The sequence below is a fragment of the Alexandromys fortis genome, unplaced genomic scaffold (genome assembly GCF_014885135.2).
Source record: "Alexandromys fortis isolate MF-2015 unplaced genomic scaffold, M_Fortis_MF-2015_v1.1 scaffold_1, whole genome shotgun sequence".
In the NCBI taxonomy this organism is placed as follows: Eukaryota; Metazoa; Chordata; class Mammalia; order Rodentia; family Cricetidae; genus Alexandromys; species Alexandromys fortis.
In genome coordinates, this window is record NW_026067927.1 from 13,532,989 (window position 1) to 13,556,580 (window position 23,592).

Below are 23,592 nucleotides of genomic sequence, written 5' to 3' on the forward strand. Positions count from 1 at the left end.
GCTGGCAACTTCAGGGGAGGAGCCACCACAGATTCTTGGTGGCTTTTCTTTGTTAGAGATTTTCCGAGAGGGTGGGGTTTGGAGAGAGAGGCTGGGGCTTTCTGAATCCAGCAGGAGTGAGCTGGAGCTTCCAGCTCAACAGTTGTCATTTTCTGAAATCTGATGAGGAGACCAGAGAGGACAGAGCAGGGTGAGGGTAGGGGTGGAGGGGGTAAGGGTGAATGAAGAACAAGAAATAAAGGAAGGTTATAGGAATCCTCCCCCCTGTGGAATTTTGTTTTCCGACCCTCTCTCTCTTCCTATCGGGTTTTGGCACCAGATAAATGAAAAGCAGAAATGAAAGAACTGCTCCTAAGGGGTTGAGGTTTTTAATTATAGATAAAAGGGAGAGCACGGGCAGGGAAGGAGTCATCTGGAAGAGTCCAGACTGAACATGCCCAGAAGACTGAACCAGGCCCTGTGAGGAGAGGGGTAAGGGGAAAGGGGAAAGGAAAAGAGAGGAACCAGGCCAGGAGACCAAGAAGGCAAGAGACCAGCACAGCAAAAATGACTGGGTTAAATAGGAAAGCAGAGCTGGGGGAAGGCCAGTGAAGCTCCTGGACTGGAGAGATTGCAGGTAGGGGCCAGAGTATGCCAGCCAGGATGTCTCTCTCCATAACAGGCATTGACAATGCTGACAGGCTGGCAGAGTCCCAGATTTGGGACTCTGTGTGTGTGTGTGTGTGTGTGTGTGTGTGTGTGTGTGTGTGTGTAAAACAGAACATGTGACAGGCTAGGAGGAAGTTCCAAAAGTGAAGTGCTGGTAAACATGCAGCCACACGGGGGCGTGCATTTACTTTCAATAACAAAACACTCAGGAAAAATGTGATTATTGCATACCTAGCATATCCAAAATTTATTGACTTACAGAGCTGAGGCTATAACACAATGGCAGATCATTGCCCAGCGTGTCGGAGGCCCTCAGCAGTACAAAGAAGGAGGAGGAGAAAGAGGAAAAGAACCAGCAGTGGTGGCACAGGCCTGTAATCACAGCACTTAGGAAGTGGAAGTAGGAGAGTCAGGAGTTCAAGGTCATCCTTTGCAGTACAGCAAGTTCAGTGTCAGCTTGGGTTACTCTGTCTCACAAGAACAACAACGACAAAAGCAATGTGACCCGAAGGAGACAAACCCTTAACTATAGAGAAACGGATAGGTGATAAGCAAGTATAGTGGAGACGTAATGACAGAATGTGTGTATCTGTGTATGTCTGTGTGTGTCTGTATGTGTGTCTGTGTGTCTGTGTGTGCAGGTTCCTGAAGAGTCCAGAAAAGGAGTAGGACCCCTGGGAGCTGGAATGATAGGTGGCTGGGAACCTTGCAGTGTGAGTGCTGAGAATAAACTCGGGTCCTCTGAAAGAGCAGTATGTGCTCTTATGTGCTCTTCACCACTGAGATCTCTCCAGCCCTGATTCAGTTTATGAAAGGATCTGGACAGTAGGTATAAAAAAGTCTACTCTTAGCCAGTTGATGGCGGCGCACAACTTTAATCCCAGAACTTGGGAGGTAGAGGCAGGCAGATCTCGGCGAGTTCCAGGCTAGCCTGATCGACAGAGTGAGTTTCAGGACAGCCAAGGCTATGCAGAGAAACTTTGTCTCAGAAAAAAGAAAATTTACTTTTTTATTTAAAATTTTTAATTGTGTATATTTAAAATATTTATTTATTATGCATAGTGTTCTGCCTGGCTGTATCCTTGCAGGCCAGAAGAGGGCACCAGATCTCATTACAGATGGTTGTGAGCCACCATGTGGCTGCTGGTAATTGAGCTCAGGACCTCTGGAAGAGCAGCCAGTGCTCTTAACCTCTGAGCCATCTCTCCAGCCCCGGTGTGTATTTTTTGTATGTTTTTTGAGACAGTCTCACTATGTAGTCCTGGCTGGCTTGAACTGAAACTCTCCATGTAGACCAGGCTGGTCTTAAACTCCTGGAGATCCACCTGCCTCTGCTTCCCAAGTACTGGAATTAAAGGCACGTACCACCACAGCTGGCTGTCACATCCAGTTTTTCAGAGTCTGGGCTTGAACCAGGGCTCAGTGCATGCCACACAATCATTCCGCTAACTGAGCTGCATCCCAGGGTTCACCCCCAACCTCCCCGCAGTACATACAATCAGGCCCTGACTGGCTATCATTCTACCTCAGCCTGGTGAGTGCTTGGATAACATGACAGCTTCTAGGTTATTTGTTAATATATTATTATAAATATAATTTACTTATTATAATATAATTTGTAATATATTATTATAAATATATTATTTTAAATATAAAAATGTAAATACATAGTTAAGCTGTGTATGATAACACACACTTTTAATCTCAACACCCAAGAATCTGTTTCAAAAAGCAAAACAAAACAAAACAAAAGAACTGAGCATGGTGGTGCATGCTAATAATCCTAGTACTTAGGGGATGGAGGCAGGAGACTTCTTGCAAGTTGAAGGTTTACATATTGAGTTCTACATTTAAGGTCTACATATTTGAGCTCCAGGCCACCCAGAATGACATAGCAAGACACTGTCTTGATAAGTAGATGGATTTTTATTAACTGAGTGCATTGGTTGCAGTCTTGGATACTAAAGAGACTCAGACAGGAGACTGGGTTCTGTCCAGAATTTCTTTTTATCTTCTCTCTCCTCTCCTCTCCTCTCCTCTTCCCTCCTCTCCTCTCCTCTCCTCTCCTCTCCTCTCCTCTCCTCTCCTCTCCTCTCCTCTCCTCTCCTCTTCCCTCCTCTTCTCTTTTTCCTCCCTCCCTTTATTCTTTTCTTAATTTCTTTTTGTAATACAGGGTCTCTTTTTGTAGTCCTGGTTATCCAGGAACTCCCTAGTAAACCAGCCTGGCCTACCATGTACTAAGCACAGATAAAGCTCAGTAGGAGCTCCTCTCTGTCATCCAAAGGTACTGTTAAGGGAGTGAGTCTTTAACTTCAGAAGTAAGGTGGGGAGATTCAGGATAAGAGCCAGAGTGACAACAGACCCCAGTCTGCAGTGATCTGTGGAGATGAAGCCTAGAACTGGGCTTTCTGGGGGACTTAACACCTGGACAGCCAACAAAACCACTACTTAAAAGTCAGTTCTGAAAGAGAAGAGGAAGGGGGCTGGAGAGATGGCTCAGAGGTTAAGAGCACTGACTGTTCTTCCAGAGGACCTGGGTTTGATTCCCAGTACCCACATGGCAGCTCACAACTGTCTGTAACTCCAGTTCCAGGAAACCTGACACGGTCACACCAATGCACATAAAATAAAGTTAAATAAAGTATTAAAACTATATAAAAATAAAATAATTTAAAAATAGAAAGGAAGGAAGGATTTGCTGGAAGTAGTTCACAATCCTTTAATCCTAGCACTCAAGAGGCAGAGGCAGGTGGATTGCTCTGAGTTCGAGGCCAGGTTGTTCTACAGAGTGAGTTCCAGGACAGCCAGGGCTACACAGAGAAACCATGTCTTGAAAAAAAAAAACAACTGCAACAGCAACAAAAAGAAAGGCCCAGCCCACCACAGCTAGAGTGCATGGCTGTGAGGTGTTGGTCACACCGAATGCTCAGCTAGGAAGGAGGGAGAGCTGGTCATCAGCTCAATTTCTTGGTATCCGATTGCAGACTCCAGGCCGTGGAAAAGTGCTGTCCACATTCAGGGTGAAGTTGTTCCTGTTTAGTTAAATCTCTCTGGGAAGAGCCGTGAAGACTCACCCAAAGATATGTCTCCTAGGTAGACTCACCCAAAGGTATGTCTCCTAGGTAGACTCTCCCAAAGGCATGTCTCCTAGGTGATTCTAGACCCAGTCAAGCTGACAATGAAGATGACCCATCACATTGCCGTGCTCCAGATTTCTGACTTGCCTCACATACTTCAAGGTCCTAGGGCTGCTGCATGAATTGGTATATCTCCTTCATCCTGACTCCCCATTACCTGGACTGAATATTTTATCACCCCAGGGCTATAGTCTACGGACTCTCAGATACCACTTGGATTAATGGTGGGATCCCTTCCCCCATGTAGTCTGGTAAATGGTCAATTTCTGTTTATCTTTTGGTTTGCCTTCTAAGACCCCTCTTGCCTGTCTCATGCAAGCAATTTATCCAGGAAGAAATTCTTCCTAGAAAAGGAATGAAAAGAAGTGAAAGAGGGGGATAGGGAGGAGGCACAGTGGTGAGAAGTGCTTGCATTCAATCATGAGGACCTGAGTTTAGATTCCAGCAGCTACACCGCAAACTGGGTATCCTGCAAACACCTGCAACTCCAACTCCAAGGGATCCAATGTCTTCTTTGACATCGGCATGCACACCCACACACAAGGACAGGTACAAGAACACAAACAGATGCATATATAAGTAAAGAGAAGTAAGAAGAAATAGAAGAGATGAGGAAATTTGGGCGTAGGAATAATCTCATTTGGAGGCTAATTTCATCTAGACATTCCTGGGAGTGCATGTTCGGACCTTAGCGATGGGTAGGTCCAAACCGCGGGGGGGGGGGGGAGACAAAATACGCCGCCATGCAGACAGAGCTTGAGTGTGGAGTTTATTGAGATAAGGGGAATGAGAATGGAAGAGAGAGAGACATAGAGAGAGAGGGAGGAATTGCTGGGAGTACAGCAGGAGTGTGTGGAGCTTGTCTCTTAAAGGGACCTTTGCATCTGCATACAGTCAGGGAACTATTTGCCATGTTCAGAGGGGTGAGGTGTGATACATTGTGCCAGGTTCCCCGCGGCAGGCCCAAGGTGTGCCTGGACACTAACAACTAGAGTCACACCCCACAGTTGGTTCCACCGTGAAGTAAGAAAGCTAGCTGGCCTTTATTGGCTGTGCCCTCTTCCTGGAAAAGGTGGGATTAATAGCCAAGCATGAAGGAGCTCATTAAACGAAATAAAATTCTCCAAAGACTGGGGCAACTAAGAGATGTTCGTTTAATCAGCATGTGCAGTGATGCTGTGAGCCTGTGCTGACTGTGAAGGGGGGAGGGAGAGGAGCTCCCCAGGCTTCCCCACGCCTTCCCCACGCACTCACACACAGAACCAAACACACAGTTGGCTTATTGTCTCTGGACACTAGCTGCCTACACCCTGTGTAGGGTCTGGGTCCTGTGGGATAAAATAAATAGGTACATTATTTTGTTTCTTTTGTTTTGTTTTTACTTTTACATTTTCTGCCTTGACTTTCCTGGATGATGGCCTATAAACCATAAGACAAAATGAACCTTTTCCTCCCAAAGTTATTTTTCATTACGGTGTTTTAGCACAGCAGTAGAAACCCTAACTGAGATAGGTACTTATATGAGGTAGGAACCCCAAGTCTTCATACTTTAAAACACCACATCTTTCCTTAGGCCTTTATCTCCAAAACCCCAGAAAAAGGCATCATGTTCATCCCTCCTGAACATACCAAGAGCTTTGGCTAACACCTTGGGGAGAAGGAATCTTGTCTCTATACCGCCTACCTTACTCTTTGCATGCTTTTTTTAAGGGTCTGCCTCCTTTATTTATTTATTTGTTTGTTTGTTTGTTTTTGTTTTTCAAGACAGGGTTTCTCTGTGTAACAGCCCTAGCTGTCCTGGAACTAGCTCAGGCTGGCCTCGAACTCACAGAGATCTGTCTGCCTCTGCCTCCAAGTGCTGGGATTAAAGGCGTGCACCACCACCGCCCCGTTTAGGAGCTGTCTCCTTTCTAATCCTCAAGGATTTACGCTTTAACAGTCAGTGGAAAGCTGGGAGATACTGACCCTGTTGTTCCCCGAAAGAACCCTAGTGACAGATGCCAAATGAAGTCTAAGACGAGAGTCTGAACAGCAGTTGCTGGCACTGCCCCTACCTGTAAGATGGTGTTTGCCACCTGATACCTTGCTGGTACCCAAGCACAGGTAAGATCTGCCAAACCCAGGATGTGATTGAGCTGGTGTAGAAGCTTGTATGGCCCAGGGTCAACCTCACCTTCTTTTCTCCCGTAGCTCTGGGACACTGCAAAACAGAAAACTGACCACTATAGAGCCTTCATTTTGGTGAGTGCACAGCCAACCCTGCTGTCTTGCTATGATCTTGTGTATCCCCACTCCCTGGTCCCAACTTTGTTACCTATATTTGACTCAGGCTTAAACAGGCTTCCAGGTGGGCATGATTCTGACAGTTTCTGAAACTCAACTACGTATACAGCTCCTGGAGAAACCACGGCCTGTCCATTCTCTACAGGTCAGGGTGTAAAGTCTCTGATGTGGTCAGGTGATTGGGAGGAGGACATGGTGAGAAGAGAAACCTTTTACAGTAGATCTCAGGCACCGAGGCCCTCGGGCTTTAGGCAGGAGTGTAAGAATTACTGGGAGGAAGGGGGTGGGCTGTTAGACAGGAAGCAGAAGCCTAGGGAATCATGTTTGGGGAGGATCAGGTAAGATTCTAAAACCAGCACTGATTTATTTTCAGAAATGTCATACACCTCACGTTCATTCAGCTAGCTAAGTGCAGTTACTGGTGCTTCTAGAGGACAAGGGCCTCTCCCTGTTCATCAACAAGGTGACACTGTTGAGGGCTTTTTCCCTGGATGAAAGACGGCACCCAAAACGTAACTATCTACTAGATCAGCTCGTGATCAGGTTCCTTCCTCACAATGGTCTAACCTAGATCTTGCCCTAGCAATGTGGCTTGTGGTGGCTAGTCTTGGTCGTCAACTGGACTGCATTTGGAATGAACTAAAACCCCTGTGAGGACACACCTGTGAGGGATTTCTGCTTAGTTTGAAGTGAGAAGATCTACTTCTAACTGGATCTTTGCGGTAGGAAGACACACCTTTAATCCAGATCTAATCTGGACCGTGCCTTCTGCTGGAAGCCTATATTAGCATGTGGAGGAAGGGAGCCTTGCTCTTTGCCTGCTTGCTCTCACATTGCTAGCAGATCCACTCTCTGGCCTTAGAGCCCACTTCTTCAGGATTCCAGGGTATACTGAAGATCAGCTGAGACATCCGGCCTTGTGGACTGAACGACTGTTAGATTCTTGGACTTTGTATCCATAGCTAACCACTGCTTGACTAACTGGACTACGGCCTGTGAGTCATTCTAATAAATCATATATATATATGTATATATATAGAGATTCATTCTATAAATTCTGTTACTCTCGAGAACCCTGACTAATATGCTGCTCTTCCTTCAACCCCAATGGCCTTAGGCAAGGGAGGGGATTTGAGCAGGCCCAGGCAGTGTGGAAGGAATCTGGTCCAGTTCCCCTGACACTTGCTTCCTTGCTGAGTCATGTAAACTTTTCTGCAAAATGAGACTAACATCAGTTTGACTGCCAGGCTCAGAGAATGTTGTTGTCAAGGTTTAGTTCCTTCTTGTCTACAGTCATTCCCCTGACCTAGGCCTTCAAGAACTGTTGAGAAGCCAGGCAGTGGTGGCACACACCTTTAATCCTAGCACTGGGGAGGCAGAGGCAGATGAATCTTTGCGAGTTCCAGACCATCCTGGTCTACAGGACAGGCTCCAAAGCTACACAGAGAAACCATGTCTCAAAAAATAAAAACAAAGCAAAAGAAACAAACAAACAAAAAAAAAAAACTGTTGAGAAAAGCTGGCTGAACCCACCATCTGCAAAGAATGAAATTCTTTAATTAAAATACTTGAGAGGTAGAGGCAGGCAGATCTCTGTGAATTCAAGGCTAACTTGGTCTACAAAGTGAATTCTAGGACAGCCAGAGCTACACAGAAAAAGCCTGTTTCAAAAAAGAAAAGAAACAAAAAAAGAACGAAGCTGGGCATGAGATGTGGTCTTCATCCTTTGCAGAAATGCAGGCTATATAACAAAATTTGTGGGTATGGGACCACAGACAAAGCAGTGATGGGTCTGGGGAGGCTGCGATGGGGGAGCTTAACTGTATTCGGAACCTCCCTGATGGGCCACAGCCCCTTTGAGCACATTTCTTTTCTAGATTGCTCCAGAAGCATGCTAGGCTGTGGCCTAAGGGAGGAAAGCATTTGTGGACTAGCATCTGCTCTACTGTGAGGGTGTTTTCTGATTCCTAACATTATAGCTGGGCCTGATTCTGAGGACAGGTCTGCCCCACTGGGTTCTAGGGGAGCCTGGCAAAGATGTCAGAGCAAATGCCCTTGAATTCTACTTTTAAAAGGGCCATTAATATCAAGGGTGGCATGTGTTGTCCTTGGGTGGCATTAAAGGCGTTTGAGGAGTTCAGTCTTAAGATCCAGGCTGCAGATGAAGGCAACACATAGAAGACAAGGGGAGCTAGTGATATGGGGGTGTGGGAGGTTGTAGAAAAAAGAAGTAAAAGACTTCCTCCACATATAAGCCTTAAGCCATAAAATAGGCTTAAGGCTTTGAGATTTTTGTTGCCCACGTAGTTCCAGAAGCAGCCAACCTGTCATCTGCCCCGAAGCACAGAGGTCACACAAACACAATCTGAATTATCTCCCACCCCAAAGTTTTCAAAAACAGATTACACAAAAAGCAGTCCATGGGCCTGGCTTCACCAGGCCCTCCGCCTCCCTACTCAACAGCTGCAAAAGCTGATTCTCAGGCCTTGCATGATGGGCTCTTCTCCTGTACCCCTTGGATATTGAGCTGCTCGAGGTTTAGTAACATCAACCTCTCAGACCAATAAAGCTCCACTCTTGCCATTTTGAAGTAGAACTGAGTCTTTATCCCTTCTTTTTTAAAAAATTATTTATTTATTATGCATACAGTGCTCTGCCTGCATGTATCTCTGCAGGCCAGAAGAGGGCACCAGATCTTATTGTAGATGGTTGTGAGCCACCATGTGGTTGCTGGGAATTGAACTCAGGACCTTTGGAAGAGCAGGCAGCACTGAGCCATCTCTCCAATGCTCTGATGTGGGTCTCTGTCTCTATCTCCATCTGTTGCCGGACGAAGATTCTATGGTGATATTCGAGATAATCATCAGTGTGATAGTGGGGCAAGGACAGTTCAGGCACCCTTTCCTCTGCTGACCAAGGACCTAGCTTGGGGACATCCCTGTGGACATCTGGGATACCCCCTAGAGCCAAGTCTCTTGCCAACCCTAAAATGGCTCCCAGATAGCTTCTTCCCTGCTCCTATATCCACCCTTCCTCCATCTCCACCCTCCCAGTCCCCCAAGCTCTCGCCAGTCTTTCCCTTCTCCCTTCCTTCTCTCCCTCACCCCTTCCCCCAACCTCACTCCCACCCCTACCCCCACCCCCATGCTCCCAACTTTTGTCTGGCAATCTTGTTTGCTTCCAATTTCCAGGCGGATCTATGAAGCAAGGGTTCTTAAAGCTGAGTCACGTTAAAGTCTAGAATGAGCCAGGCAGTGGTGGAGCACACCTTTAATTCCAGCACTCAGGAGGCAGAGGCAGGTGGATCTGAGTTCGAGGCTAGTCTGGTCTACAGAGCAATTTCTAGGACAGGCTCCAAAGCCACACTGAGAAACCCTGTCTCAAAAGACAAAAGCAAAACAAACAAACAAACAACCTCCAAAATCTGGGGCAGCTGATAGCAGTGTTTGCTCTACTCCCGTGAGGACCTGAGTCTGATCTTCACCCCCTCATAAAGTCAGGCACAATGGCTTCTGTTTAGAATCCTAGAGCTCACTGGTCAGCTAACCTTACCTAACTGATGAACCCAGCATTCCAGTAAAAGACTGTTTCAAAAACCAAGATACACAGCTTGACTCCTAAGAAAAGACACCTGATGTTGATTTCTGGCTTTGACATACAGGCGCACACACAAACACACACACACTGGAAGCTGAGCCCAGTCCTGGGAGTATACGATTTCTTAGAGTCTGCACAAGGTTAGACTGGTATCCTCACAATTTCTTAGGCTTTTGGTGCTGGTGTGGGCACCACACTTGGAGGAGACCTACATGCTTAGACATACAGAAACAGGTGCTCTTGATAACCTACCCTCTCTGGGGAGAATAACACATGTTATAGGCATTCAGTTCTCTCCTCCTTTCTCTCTCTCACTCTTCAAGTTTCTTTTGTAGCCTGCACTGTTCTCGAACTCAGAAATCTGCCCAACTTTGCCTTCCTAGGGCTGGAATTAGAGGCCTGTGTCACCCAGGCCAAGTAACCTCCTTTCTCTTTATTGAAGCAGTAAAAGGCTCCACCCTCAATGAAGGTTAAGGGAGCTTTAAGTGCTTTTTGTCAGTCCTAGGGAATGGGTCTCAGCCTCAGCTTGGGTTGCTTAAGAAAAATCCTGGGACTTCTTCAGCTGTTACTTGGTTTCACGGAGAATAAAAATGGGCTGAATCCCATTTTGATCCGGAAAGTAGGATGCTGAAGGTGTATGCTATTGGGGTTGGGACCACTGGGCTCCTGTTGTGAACAACTCTGCCTCGACCCCCCCTCTCCCCAGTATCTTTGGGGAAAGTACTTCATCACTGATTCTACGAGGCTGCTTTATATTTAGGCACGGCATTGCTTTATGAACCTTTAATTTAAAAAAAAAGAAAAAAATGCTCTGTAGCTCCCAGGTCTCAAATCCTGCACAGAGAACATGCCAAATATTCCTGAGAACATCAGGCTGGTTCCCAACCAGTAAAATCACCTCCACAGCTAGGCGATTCTCTATCACGCTTGCCCTGGAGAGGTTGGTGCTGGGGACTGTGAGTCCAGGGAGTCATGTAGTGAGACTCGGTCTAAAAAACAAAACCAAGGCTGGGCGTGGTGGCACTCAACAGGGAGAGGTAAGTGGATCTTTGTGAGTTCAAGACTAGCCCAGTAAACATAGTGAGTTTCAGGCCATACATTGTGAGATCCTACTTTAAAAAAAAAATCAGCTGGGCGGTCGTGGCACACACTTTTAATCACAGAGGGAGGCAAAGGCAGGTGGATCTCAGTGAGTTCAAGGCCAGCTTGGTCTACCAAGCAGTTCCAGGACAGCCAGGACTGTTATATGGAGAAACCCTGTCTCAGAAAACCAGAAAGAAATAAAAGAAAAAAATCAGTCCCAGAGTGTTTATGTTCAATTCCAGCAGCCACGTGGTGGCTCACAACCATCTAAAATGAGATCTGGTGCCCTCTTTTGGCCTGAAGGAATACATGTAGGCAGAACACTGTATACATAAGTATAATAAGAATCTACTTTCTATAAAAAGGGGGGGAAAGGTGCCTTCTGACCGCTTTATGTGCACTATGGCAAACATATACACTGCTTTCCAACCAACACAAAAAAGTAAATAAACATAATAAAATATTATTTTAGATATTTTTATTTTCTGTGTATGAGCATTTTGCCTAAATGTATGTCTGTGTAACATCTGTATTAGATTCTTTGGAACTGGAGTTACAGATGGTTATAGGCACTGGAGATGGAACCTAGGTTCTCTGCAAGACAAGTGTTCTTAACTGCTGAGCCATCTCTCCAGCTCTAATAAAACATTTTAAAAAGAAGATCAAAACCTGAGTATGGTGGCACAGACCTGAATGCCTGCACCAGGGAGGCTGTGGCAGGAGGATGAGGTCAGCCAGGACTACATAATGAGTTCTAGGCCAGCCTAAACTACAGTGTAAGACCCTGAATCTAAATTCAACAAGAACCTCAGAGATCCAGCAGCAGAAGTGCTTTTCAACACTGTAATGCCTGAAGCAGGACACTTATAGGGAAAAAAAAAGTTTAGCTGGGGGGCTGGAGAGATGGCTCAGAGGTTAAGAGCATTACCTACTCTTCCAAAGCAACCTACTCAATTACCTACTCAATTCCCAGCAACCACATGGTGGCTCATAACCATCTGTAATGGGGTCTGGTGCCCTCTTCTGGCCTGCAGGCATACATTCAGATAGAATATTGTATACTTAATAAATAAATAAATCTTTTTAAAAAAGTTTAGCCGGGCACAATGGTGTAGCTCTAATCTCAGTACTTGGGAAGTAGAGGCAGGAGGATCAGGAGTTCAAGACAGTAGTGGTTACATGAGACCTGGCAGTTGATGGCTACTGGAGAGAGAAGAATTATTTTTCTTCAGGGGTGTTACATGCATTCAGGCAGCACTAATTGGAATCTGGGTTATTTTAAAAAATGTTTTGAGGGGGACTTGTTAGGGAAGATCCAGTGGGGTTCCCCAGGGAATAAGAGGATGGATATGATCAAACATGCTGCATATATGTATGATGTTCTAAAAGAATAAATTAAAACTCTATTAAAAACCAAAAGGTTAATTTCACTCACAGTCTTAAAGGCTGAAGAGGCTATGTGGCGAATCACAGACCTGGCGAGAGCCCAGTGACAGATGGCAGCAGGGCGGCTGGCCCACAGGGTCAACTCTGCAGTAGGCAGTAGAGAGCTGGGTGGAGCCAGGCTTGCCCCTTCTATAAGAACCCTAGACAAGAATTTACTGGGTCTCAGAAGATAGGCCTCTCAGCACCGCCCTCTGGGGGCTCAAATTTAATCACAAGAATCTGGGTTGGGGAAGTACACAAATTATACTCAAACCCTATCATAAGGAAAACAGGACACATTAGAAAGGCAGAAGATTCTGATTGTAAGAAACATTGAATCAAAAATTGAATTGAGGCTGGGCATGATGGCATACACCTTTTATCACAGCTTCTGGGAGGTAGAGAGGCAGGCAGATCTCTGTGAATTCAAGGCTAACCAGAGATATCCAGTGAGACCCTGTCTCAAAAAATAAAATAAGGGGGGCTGGAGAGATGGCTCAGTGGTTAAGAGCATTGCCTGCTCTTCCAAAGGTCCTGAGTTCAATTTCCGGCAACCACATGGTGGCTCATAACCATCTGGAATGAGGTCTGGTGCCCTCTTCTGGCCTGCAGACATATACACAGACAGAATATTGTATACACAATAAATAAATAAATATTTAAAAAAAATAAATAAAATAAGACTGGATGGTGGTGGCTCTCGCCTTTAATCCCAGCACTTGGGATGCTAAGACAGGTGCATCTCTGTGAGTTCAAGGCCAGACTGGTCTACAGAGCGAGTTCCAAAACAGGCTCCATAACTTCTGAGAAACCCTGTCTCAAAAAACCAAAATAAAATAAAATAGAGCCAGATATGGTGGTGGTACATGCCTTTAATTCTAGTGGTCAGGAGGCAGAGGCAGGAGGTCTGAGATCAACCTGGTCTACAGAGGGAGTTCCAGGTCAACCAGGGCTACATGAAGACCCTGTCACCAAATAAATATAAATAAATTGAGTTAAACCAAAGATTGCTTTTTTTTTTTGGTTTGGTTTTTCGAGACAGGGTTTCTCTGTGGCTTTGGAACCTGTCCTGGAACTAGCTCTGTAGACCAGGCTGGTCTCGAACTCACAGAGATCCACCTGCCTCTGCCTCCCGAGTGCTGGGATTAAAGGCGTGCGCCACCATCGCCCGGCCAAAGATTGCTTATTTGAAAAATCAGTATACATAAGGGCTGGGGAGATAACTCAGTGGTTAACTTGCCATTCAAGTATGAGGACCAGAGTTTAGATGTAGAACCCACGTATGTAAGTGCTGGGTTCCCATGACAATCCACCTGTAACTTCAGTGCTTGGAAGGCAGAGACCTGGGATCCACAGAGCACATAGGCTAGCTAAACTAGCATGTGGGTGAGCTCTGGGTTCAGTCGAGACTCTGCCTCAGTGAATGAGGTGGGGAGTGATCAAGGAAGAGTTTATCGTTGGGCCTCCACGGGCACGTGCACACCTGCACACACAAACAGGAGACTTATCACTCTCCCTTTCTCATAGATGATAGATAGATAGAGATATATGTATACACAGAGAACTACGGCAAGAAGCCCAGGCTCTTCAGGGCAGCACTGGCAGGCAAAGGGGACTGGAGTGGGTGACGGTCTGAACGGATGTTAATTTCCTCCTCTGGACTCCTCCTGTGCAGCTGTGGCAGGTCGTCTGGGCCCATGCACACTCACAGAAGTTGTAAAATGGGGTGATGGCTACAGATGTTTGCTGATGACTCACTAGCTGAACCTTGGAGGACTGTGGGCTTCCCAGTCCCAGGTGAAAGATAAAAAGTCAACTATTTACTGGGCTGAGCCTTTGGGAAGGAACCAGGTTTGAGGCAGAGAATGTATTAAGCAGTGTTAACCAGACTGAGGGGTAAACAGGGTGTCAGTTATGAATTCAAGGAACTTATACTGGCCCACACTCAACTCCTACTCAAGTTTCATGAGCAAAGAAAGGTCTCCTCCCCTAGGAAGCCTTCCCTGAAGTGGGTGCCCAAACTGGCCCAAACAGGCCCTTGGACATTCTTGAGTCAAAGTACTTAGTGTACTGAAGTTTGTTTTGAGACAGGATCTCTCTAGGTAGTTACTACTGTCTGAGAACTCTTTATGTAGACCGGGCTATCCTGGAACTCACAGAGATCAGCCTGCCTCTTGCCTTCCGAGTGCTGGGGTTAAAGATGTGTGCCATCACCGACTGGCAACACTTAGCTTTTTAAAAACCCAGCATTTTATAATGTAGTCCAGGCTGGCCTCTAAGTCATGACCCCTCTCCTACTTGTGGGATTAGAGGTAAGTGCCACTGCATGCGACTTCTGTCACTATTTTTTTAAAGTTGACATCTGGAGTGAAACATTTCTATGCTCTATTCATCCTCATCTCTATACACTGCCACTTTTTCTAAACATAGGCATAAACGATCTTTTGTATTATCTTTCTAGTCTTCTTAATTTTTTTATCTTTAGAGAGGGTCTCAACAAGGTAACACATTCATGTACATAAAATAAAAATATAAACATCTTCAAAAATAAGAATAAAGTACATAAACAATTAGATAAATTTATGGAGAAGCTGATCGAGACACATAAATTAGGAAATAAAAAGTATCCATTTAGCTGGGCGGTATGGTGACACAGGCCGTTAATCCTGTATTCAGGAGGCAGAGGCAGGCAGATCTCTGTAAATTCAAGGTCAGCCTACTCTACCTACTCTACAGAGTGAATTCCAGGACAGCCCAGGCTACACAGAGAAACCCTGTCTCGAGAAAACTAAACAAAATAAATAAATAAATAAATAAGACCCGGGAAAGGACCTCATGTGCACGTCATGTGCTGCCGCTCTTGAGCTCCGAGTGGCGCAGCTAGGATACACCCTGAGTTCTTTCCTTTGTTGCTCTAGAGAAGATAAAGTCCTGAAGTGGGGCACCAAACTTCCAGATTAGCTTCCTAACAGGTCTCAATGCCAGGCCTTCTCAGGGACTGTCTACACTATTCTCAGCAGAGAACAAAGGGCTGCTCCTTGCAGCAAGGGTGAGTGAGTTCAGGGACTACTCCCCGAAAGCCCTAATGGGGGGGCGCTTTCCCTAGCTCCTCATGCCCCAACCTGGGCAGGAGAACATAGACTCTGAGCTCTGAGGACTGTCCTGAGTCACCTGCAGAAGAACATGATGCCATTGTCCGTCTGCTTGCTGTAGGCCCATTCTCTGCAGAACACCTCCTTCCCTTGAAGCTGGCACCCAAACACTAATTGATGGGTGCTCTAGATGAAGGCTGCCAGAGGGCAGTTTGCTGGTTTACCCCTGGGGGTTGGATTTCCTCAGGCAACCACCTGATCATAAGAGTCCAGATGAGCCGGGCTATATATCCTGACAGATATATTTTTTCATCTTTTCTCATTGCCTTGGGCACTGGGATCTCCAAGGTGATTCAACCTGTATTCCTTTCCAAATGGGCATGTGAATGTTTTTTTTAAAAGTCCACCACGGGGCTAGAGAGTTGTCTCAGGTGAAGAACATTTCATGCTTTTGCAGAGGACCCAGACTCAGTTTCTATCCCCTACATGATGGTTCACAGCTATCTGTAATTCCAGGTCCAGGGGATCCAAAAACCCTCTTCTGACCTTCTTGGGCACCAGGAATGCATGTGGTGGACATATATACATGCAGGCAAAACCAATAACAACAACAAGACAACATTAAAACCCCACCAAGCATGGTGGTGGATGCCTTTAATCCCAGTCCTTAAGAGGTAGAGGCAGGTGGATTTCTGTGAGTTGGAGGCCTGCTTGGTCTTACATAGAAAGACACTATCTCAAAAACAAAACAAGGGTCCCGTGGGTCCTGCTACATCCACCAACGGGCAGCCCTCACCATGTTCTCAGGCTGATGAGACCAGGCGTGGGCAGAGACCCGCCAGTTTAGGGCGGAAGGGAGCTGCCATTAACACTAATGAAGCAGACGGGTTGAAAGCTTTTTACTCAAAGCTGTGTGCCCACCCGGGAACAGTGCGTTCTGTTCCCTTGGTTTATAGGAGCCCTAGGTGGAAGGAGCTTGGGGACAGGAATAAGGGTGGGGTCTTAAAGAAGAGAAAGAGGAGGTAGAGCCAGAAGGTGTGATTTTAGCTGGGAGAGCTTTTTTTGACCTGTCTTCCAAAGAAACCTTGGGTCTAGGTTTTTACTCCACTCCTGCCTGCTGACACTCACTGGCCCTTTGGTGTCCTTGACCAACGTTCCTGGAACAAAGGAAACAACATGCCATAAAGAGGCTAAGCGAACATCTGTGGGGCCAGAAATTAAATTAAGATCACAGGGCCGCCTGCCTCATTATTGCTAATGGCTCTAGCCTGACCCATCCCTAGGTTCTGCTCTTAGGGAAATTTTGGGGTCTGGACACCCTATTTTGTTCCCAAAGTTTAATTGGTTCCTGGAGGCTTATGTCAAATTGGACAGGTACTTCTCTCAATGGTTCAGGCTCTAGGGAGAAAGACAAACTTGTGTCTCCATTTTCCAGGGAGGGCCCCTCAGGCCCTGGCTGCAGAAATCAGTCACGTGCAGGCCCTTTATTAGACTCTGCCATATAAGCTTCAGGCACAAGTGGCCAGGAACTCCCTGGACGAGGATCAGCAAGCAAAGGTAAGTGCAAAGGCTAGGCAGGAATTCTGACTTTCCGGGAGGGTCTCTCTCAGCATTTGTAGGGTATTCTAAAGATGAGGAGAAACTAAATGGGGGTTTTCCTGCCGAGCCAGGCCATGCTGACGGTAATGCTGCTGAGCTGTGCCATGCTGCTGGCACTGCCTCCCACGCTGGGGGTCCAGATGGGCTTGGCACCCCTGGAAGGCATCAGAAGGCCTGGCCAGGCCCTGTTCCCAGAGTTCCCAGGTAAGTATGGTCAGGTTGGGGGATGGGTGGGACTAGGACAATTGCTGGTCACAAATCTGCCTGTATGGGCTAAATCCTTGTTCCCAAATCCCAATCCCAACCCTGCGAGGTGGGTACTTGGTGCATGGTGGGCGTGGCCCTCACATCCTCTGCCCCAGGTCTAAGTCTGAATGGCCCAAAGAGGACAACTGCAGACCGAACAGAAGAGGCTCTGCTGCGGAAGGCAGAAGCTTTGGCGGAGGTAACGCCTAAGGGAAAGGGATAAAGTAGCAGGTAGGGATCATCAGATAGCACCCTCTCTCCCCACTTCCGGACCATCCCTGCCCCACACTCCACTGCCATCCTATTGGGATCGGGGTGGGAGATGTTTCCTGAATCTGCGGTCAGACGTTCTTGTCCCCCTATGAATGCAGGTGCTAGATCCACAGAATCGCGAGTCTCGTTCTCCTCGTCGCTGTGTAAGGCTGCACGAGTCCTGCCTGGGACAGCAAGTTCCTTGCTGCGACCCGTGCGCCACGTGCTACTGCCGCTTCTTCAACGCCTTTTGCTACTGTCGCAAACTGGGTACTGCCACGAATCTCTGCAGCCGCACCTAGCCAACGGATGCTGGGCAAAGGCAGGGACGCGAATAAAGGATGGGACCAATCCTAAAGCTGTGGTTATTTTGCATGTGGTTATCGATGGGTTGCTGGGTTCCCCGAAGGGTAGGGGGCGTCGTTATGCCGGAACTACACACACCATAACCTCGGGGTCTAGGATACTCCATCTTCTGGGCCACGTAGACGGGCGATTTTTTAAGGCACCAGACCTCTGTAGAGATAGCGGGAGGTCACACGCCAGCCCCAGAGACTCTAGGGCGACAAATGCAGGGAAAGCAGGCGCAGGTCAGTTTACGGGACGTAAAGTCTAGCTAGTGGCTAAACATTGGTTTCAAAACCTTCTCTGGACCTTCGTTTCCGTCTGGTAGAAGGCAGCCTCGGCAGCGTAAGAAACAGCACACATGCTCACCTTTACCTGGTTGGCCCCGACAGAGCCAGACAGAAGCGCCTAACTCGGGAAAACTAAATTGAGGGCCCCTGCTCGAATTCTGAGGGTTTTAGCGCCACCACGCGATCAACTTCCAGCATCGTCGTTGCTTTGCTCTCTGCTAGGAGTCCAAGGCCTAGCCTTGCCTTAGTGCGCAGGCGCCCTGAGGACCGCGAGCGGCTCATCCCTGAGCTACTCTTGCGCGCCAGGCTGCCCGGAAGCTGGATACATTTAAGAGCCCGCCTGCTGTGGTCACGTGAAACGCTTTGCGTCACCTGACGCACTTGACAGCCCTCTGCGGGCGCCGAGTCAGCTGATCTCCGAGTCGAGTTGCGTGCGGGCTGATCAGGGCTCTCTGGTCCTGCCGCCCCCCGCCGTCCCCGCCGTCCCCGCCGCAGCCATGTCGTTCTTCCCGGAGCTTTATTTCAACGTGGACAATGGCTATTTGGAGGGATTAGTGCGCGGCCTGAAGGCCGGGGTGCTCAGCCAGGCGGACTACCTCAACCTGGTACAGTGCGAGACTCTCGAGGGTGAGCCGCGGGTCTGGGCTGACTGAGGGGCCTTGAAAGGCCGGAATGGAGGCCGCCCTGAGCCGGGAAGCCGGTAACGGAGGGTCTTGAAGGGCTTGCGAGGCCTCTGGGAAAATGCAAGCAGATGGCGGACATGTCAGAGGGGAGTCTACCTGTAGTTGCGACTCGGCGCGGGGGCCCAGACATAAACAAGACTTTAAAAACCGCAGTGGTTTGCCTCTGCTTGGGTTACCTCTAACCTCGTTGAGCTAGCCCTGTAATTTAGAAGGACGAGCCCCTGAGGATTGACTAGCCGGCGCAAAGTGTCTTCAAGCCTCTACCCTGGCCCAACCCTAGGCCTGTCGGGTGGCAGTGCATGGGGAAGTTAGGTGGAAAAGCGTCTCCCCTCCCCCAAGGTCTTTGGAATCATTGTGTTTTGGTGTTGGTCTGAGGGTCGAGCCTTCCTGGGGAATTGCTAAGCCAGTTTGGTGGGAGGTTCCTCCCAACTTGGAACGTCCAGTGCCTTCCAGACGGAATGTTTGGGAAAGCAAGAGGTAGCCCTGTAAATCTGAAGTTCGTGCACAAGTGTCTGGCCCTGATCCCCCCCCCCCAGTGAGAGGCCATGCCTGTTGAGACAACAGTTTCTTACACAAGAGTGACAGAAACTCAATTCTCCTTTCATAACACTGGCTCTAGAGCAGCGGTTCTCAACAGGTGGGTCGCGGACACCCCCTCCCCCACCTTGGGATAGGCCACAGGTTGCCTAAGACCATCGGGAAGCACAACTATTCACATCATGATTCATAACAGTAGCAAAATTACTGTTCTGAAGTAGCAACGAAAATAATTTTATAGTTGGGGGTCACCACAACATATGGCACTGTATTATATGGTCTTATGGTCGCAGGTATTAGGAAGGTAGGGAACCAGTGCTCTAAAGGAAGATGACGTTCAGGCCCATCGTAGTAAATGTCCTACGTTAGAGCTGTCCCTAATTCCAGACCCTCCACCGTGGTGGTAGTGAAGGGTGGGGATGTGACTTCCTGTCTCTTCGTCCTAAATGATTCCTTTAAAGAAAAGTACTTCTAGCTGGAGGAGGAGGCTTGGTGTTTCACCCTGTTTAGAACCTTCTGGTCAAAAACTTCTGGAGTTAAATTGAACTCATCCAAATATTGTTTACCTTGAAAACTAGACCTGTCAAGTGAAAAATAGTGTTACAATAATAGGACACTCACTGACGTTCGAGTCAGCAGTGCGTGTTATGGTTTTCATGTTAACCTGCAAGGAGGGTTGTTCACCTTCATTAGATGAGTGAAATGGGGAGGAGAGGATACGTCAAGATGCTGGGTGGTGGGAACCAGCCATGAACCCTAGTTTGACTCCACCGTTGGAAGAGGAGAAATAGAGAGGCCGCCTGGGGCACGGCCTAACAAACACCTACTTGGCACTTAACCGTAAGTTCTATGGATTGACTAGAACTGGAGGAAGATTCTTTGTTTTCCCTGTTACAAAGGTGTTTGACTTTTCCTTTGAGGAAGATCCTTGATTGGGTAAATGCAAAGGTGAACGTTATTGCCCTGTTTTGGCTTCTCTTCTGTCTTTCCTTACTCCAACTGCTGCCTGCTCTCCTGTGGAGTTTCTGGGAGCCTGTGTTCCTGTCTTTCCAGCAGACCCATAATCAATAATAAACACATTAGGGCATTCTTCCTGCCGAACTGTTTAGCAATGGACTCTTGTGGAACATAATCCAAATTTTCAGGGTGGTATTTAGGGACCACACATACCCCTTTTATTATTATTATTATTATTATTATTATTATTATTATTATTATTATTTTGGCTTTTCGAGACAGGGTTTCTCTATAGCTTTGGAGCCTGTCCTGGAGCTAGCTCTTGTAGACCAGGCTGGCCTCGAACTCACAGAGATCCGCCTGCCTCTGTCTCCTAAGTGCTGGGACTAAAGGTGTGTGCCACCACCGCCCCGTTTACCCTTTTCCTTTACACACAGTATACACAGAGGTGATCGGACTTCAGAGTCAACCTGCCAAGTGCTGAATTCCTGTAGACAAATGGTTTAACATCTCTGGACATAAACTCTTCATCTGGCATATAAGCAGCGTCTGTCTCATAAAGGCTGTGAGATGGATGGTCACAGTGCTACTTTGTGTAAAACACAGCCCAGCCCCAAGAACCCAGTAAGGGCAAAGTCCGAATTCAGTGTTAACTTATATTGTCTGTTACTTACCTTGCTGTTCTCTCTGCTTCCTTCTTCCCCCACAAACACTGCCCCAGTACCACCTTCCTTTTTTCCAGTATTATGATTTAAGCCCTGTAGATACTTGGAAAGTAGTTTAACCATCGGACTGTAGCCCCCAGCCCTCTTTTTGTTGTTTTATTTTCGACACAGGGTAGCTTTGGCTGTCCAGGAACTTACTCTCTAGAACAAACTGGCTTCACACTCAGAGATCCGCCTTGCCTCTTCCTCCTGAGTACTGGGATTAAAGACATGAGCAGCCACCACTGCCTGGCTTTCAGCCATCTTTTTTACTTTTATTTTGAGACAGTCTCTCTAACTTACACTGGCTGGCTTGTACTCTGTAGCCTAAGCTGGCTTTGATATTGTGATCCTCCCTCCCTTTTAGCCTCCTAAATAGCTGTAATTGTTTTTAAATTTTTGTGGGTTTTTATTTTATTTTATTTTTTTCAAGGCAGGGTTTCTCTGTGGCTTTGGAGCCTGTCTTGGAACTCGCTCTATAGACCAGGCTGGCCAAAGATCTGCCTGTCATCTCTGCCTCCCCCTGAGTGCTGGGATTAAAGGCGGGTAACACCACCATCTGGCATGTGTTTATTTTTTAAAGTTATGTTTGTGTGGACATGTGGATGCGAGTTTGGGTACCTTGGAGGCCACAGAAGGAGCTGCGTTCCCTGGAGCTGGAGTCAATGCTGGGAATTGAATGGAAGAGCAGCCAGTGCTCTTAACTGCTGCGCTGTATCTTCAGCCCGTTATTAGTTAGTTTGTTTTTTGGGACAGGGTCTCACTCTGTAGCCCAGGCTGACTTAGAATTTACCATATAGCATAGGCTCGACAGGAATTAGCAGTAATCCTCCCAAGTGCTGGTTTACAGGTGTGAGGTACCATAGGCGGCTGCCAGCCTCATCACTGAAACTCTGGCCATGGTTGACAACCTGGATCCAAGGGGTTCTCATCACTACTAGGCCAGTCATAGGTTTTCTCTGGTAATTTAGTGTTCTTGTCCCTCAGAAACTTGGAAAATATAGAAAATCAAATGGCCTTCTGGGTAATGCTTTACACCCAGCTAATGACAACCTGAATGTAAGTTTTCTAATCCAGAGTGGGGACTTTACATGGCCTTTGGGCCAGTTCAACTTTCACATGATCTAAATGGTCCTGAGGATAGTTTTTCACAGCCAGTGCGTTAGCTACTTGGTGCTATGGTTGAAGCCCTCATATAAGATGTTGTACTGGCCGGGTTTGGGTGTCAGCTTGACACAGGCTAGAATCATCAGAGAGGAAGGAGCCTTAGTTGAGGTAATGCCTCCATGAGATCCAGCTATAATGCATTTTCTCAATTAGTGATCACTGGGGGAGGGCCCAGTGCATTGTGGGTGGTGCCATCCCTGGGCTTATGGTCTTGGGTTCTATAAGAAAGCAACCCACGGGAAGCAAGCCAGTAAACTGCACCTCACCAATGTCTCTGCGTCAGCTCCTGCATCCAGGTTCCTGCCCTGCTTGAGTTCCTGTCCCAATTTTGGCCTTTAGTGGTGAACAGTGAGATGGAAGTGTAAGCCAAATAAATCGTTTCCTCCACAACCTGCTTTTTGGTTATGATGTTTAATTGCAGCAACAGAAATCCTAACTAAGACAGCTGTGCTTCTTATTTTTCAGAATACTTGTTTTCTAGTGTTTGTGTGTATGAGATAGGTGCTTTTATGTGGATGTGTATATATACGCATATGGGGTACTCATTCACATGTGTATGCTTGCATGTAGAAGTGTCTTTCTGTGTGTGTTTGTTTTTGAGATTGGATTCTCTATGTAGTACTGGCTATCCTGGAATTTGCTCTTTAGATCATTCTGACCTAGAACTCACGGAGATCCACCTGTTTCTGTCTCCAAGTATAAGGATGAGGCATGTGCCACCACAACTGGCTCAGGTGTCTTTCTTGACTTCTCTCCACCTTAGTTTTTGAGACAGGGTTTCTCACTGACCCCGGTGCTCATCACTATAACTAGGCTGGATGGTTAATGAGCTCTGTCTACTCCCACCATCCAAGTACTGGGGTTGCAGACTCTGACACCATGCTCAGATTTTTTTTAATGGTGGGTGCTGGCAACCTAAACTCAGATCCCCATGCTTGCACCACAGGCACTTTACCAACTGGGCTATCCCCACAGCCCCTCAAAAGTACGTTGATTCCTCTTTGCTCTGGTGTAATTTCTCTTCACATTTCCTTCTGTGGTCTCACATTATTTCATAAGAGATAGTCTGATGTGAAGAAACACTGGAAATCCTGGCTGGGTTTGGCTAGTCCAGCAGCTTTATGAAACTGAAGATACAGATGTTGATGTTGTCCTTCATTAGTTACATGTCATCTGGCATTGATTAATTGTGGAATGACCAGGAATATGGCTGGAAAGTTAAACGGAAATCAACTCTTGAAAGATGCAAAAGCCGGAGGACCTTGAGTTTAGAGTATGGGAAAGTAAAACTACTAAATTTGACTTTTAAAGGTAACTGTCATTGGAAAGTAGGCTTGTGATGTAGACTACTATAGAGGAGAAAGAACAATCCGTAGGTGGTGGTGGTGGTGGTGGTGGTGGTGCTTCTTCTTCTTCTTCTTCTTCTTCTTCTTCTTCTTCTTCTTCTTCTTCTTCTTCTTCTTCTTCTTCTTCTTCTTCTTCTTCTTCTTCTTCTTCTTCTTCTTCTTCTTCTTCTTCTTCTTCTTCTTCTTCTTCTTCTTCTTCTT

The 23,592-nt window shown here is 46.9% G+C and overlaps 2 protein-coding genes across 5 annotated transcripts in view; both read left to right on the forward strand.

Annotated features, from left to right (window-relative positions):
• Agrp (agouti related neuropeptide) overlaps nt 1-17,712 on the forward strand; it is a 65,466-nt gene extending 47,754 nt beyond the window's left edge. For 2 of the 4 annotated variants that reach the window (XM_050143475.1, XM_050143477.1), the window contains 6 exons: nt 5,725-5,888; nt 5,976-6,026; nt 16,701-16,822; nt 16,936-17,068; nt 17,227-17,309; nt 17,482-17,712. In XM_050143475.1, coding sequence (XP_049999432.1) covers nt 16,939-17,068; nt 17,227-17,309; nt 17,482-17,664 — 396 coding nt within the window. In that variant the 5' untranslated portion in view covers nt 5,725-5,888; nt 5,976-6,026; nt 16,701-16,822; nt 16,936-16,938 and the 3' untranslated portion in view covers nt 17,665-17,712. The remainder of the gene's footprint in view (nt 1-5,724; nt 5,889-5,975; nt 6,027-16,700; nt 16,823-16,935; nt 17,069-17,226; nt 17,310-17,481) is intronic. The other 2 variants (XM_050143476.1, XM_050143478.1) reach the window with 1 other exon arrangement.
• Nucleotides 17,713-18,374: 662 nt separating this feature from the next.
• Nucleotides 18,375-23,592, forward strand: part of Atp6v0d1 (ATPase H+ transporting V0 subunit d1) — a 41,546-nt gene continuing 36,328 nt past the window's right edge. The window contains exon 1 of the mRNA XM_050143839.1: nt 18,375-18,624. Within this exon, the coding sequence (XP_049999796.1) occupies nt 18,495-18,624 (130 nt within the window). The 5' untranslated portion in view covers nt 18,375-18,494. The remainder of the gene's footprint in view (nt 18,625-23,592) is intronic.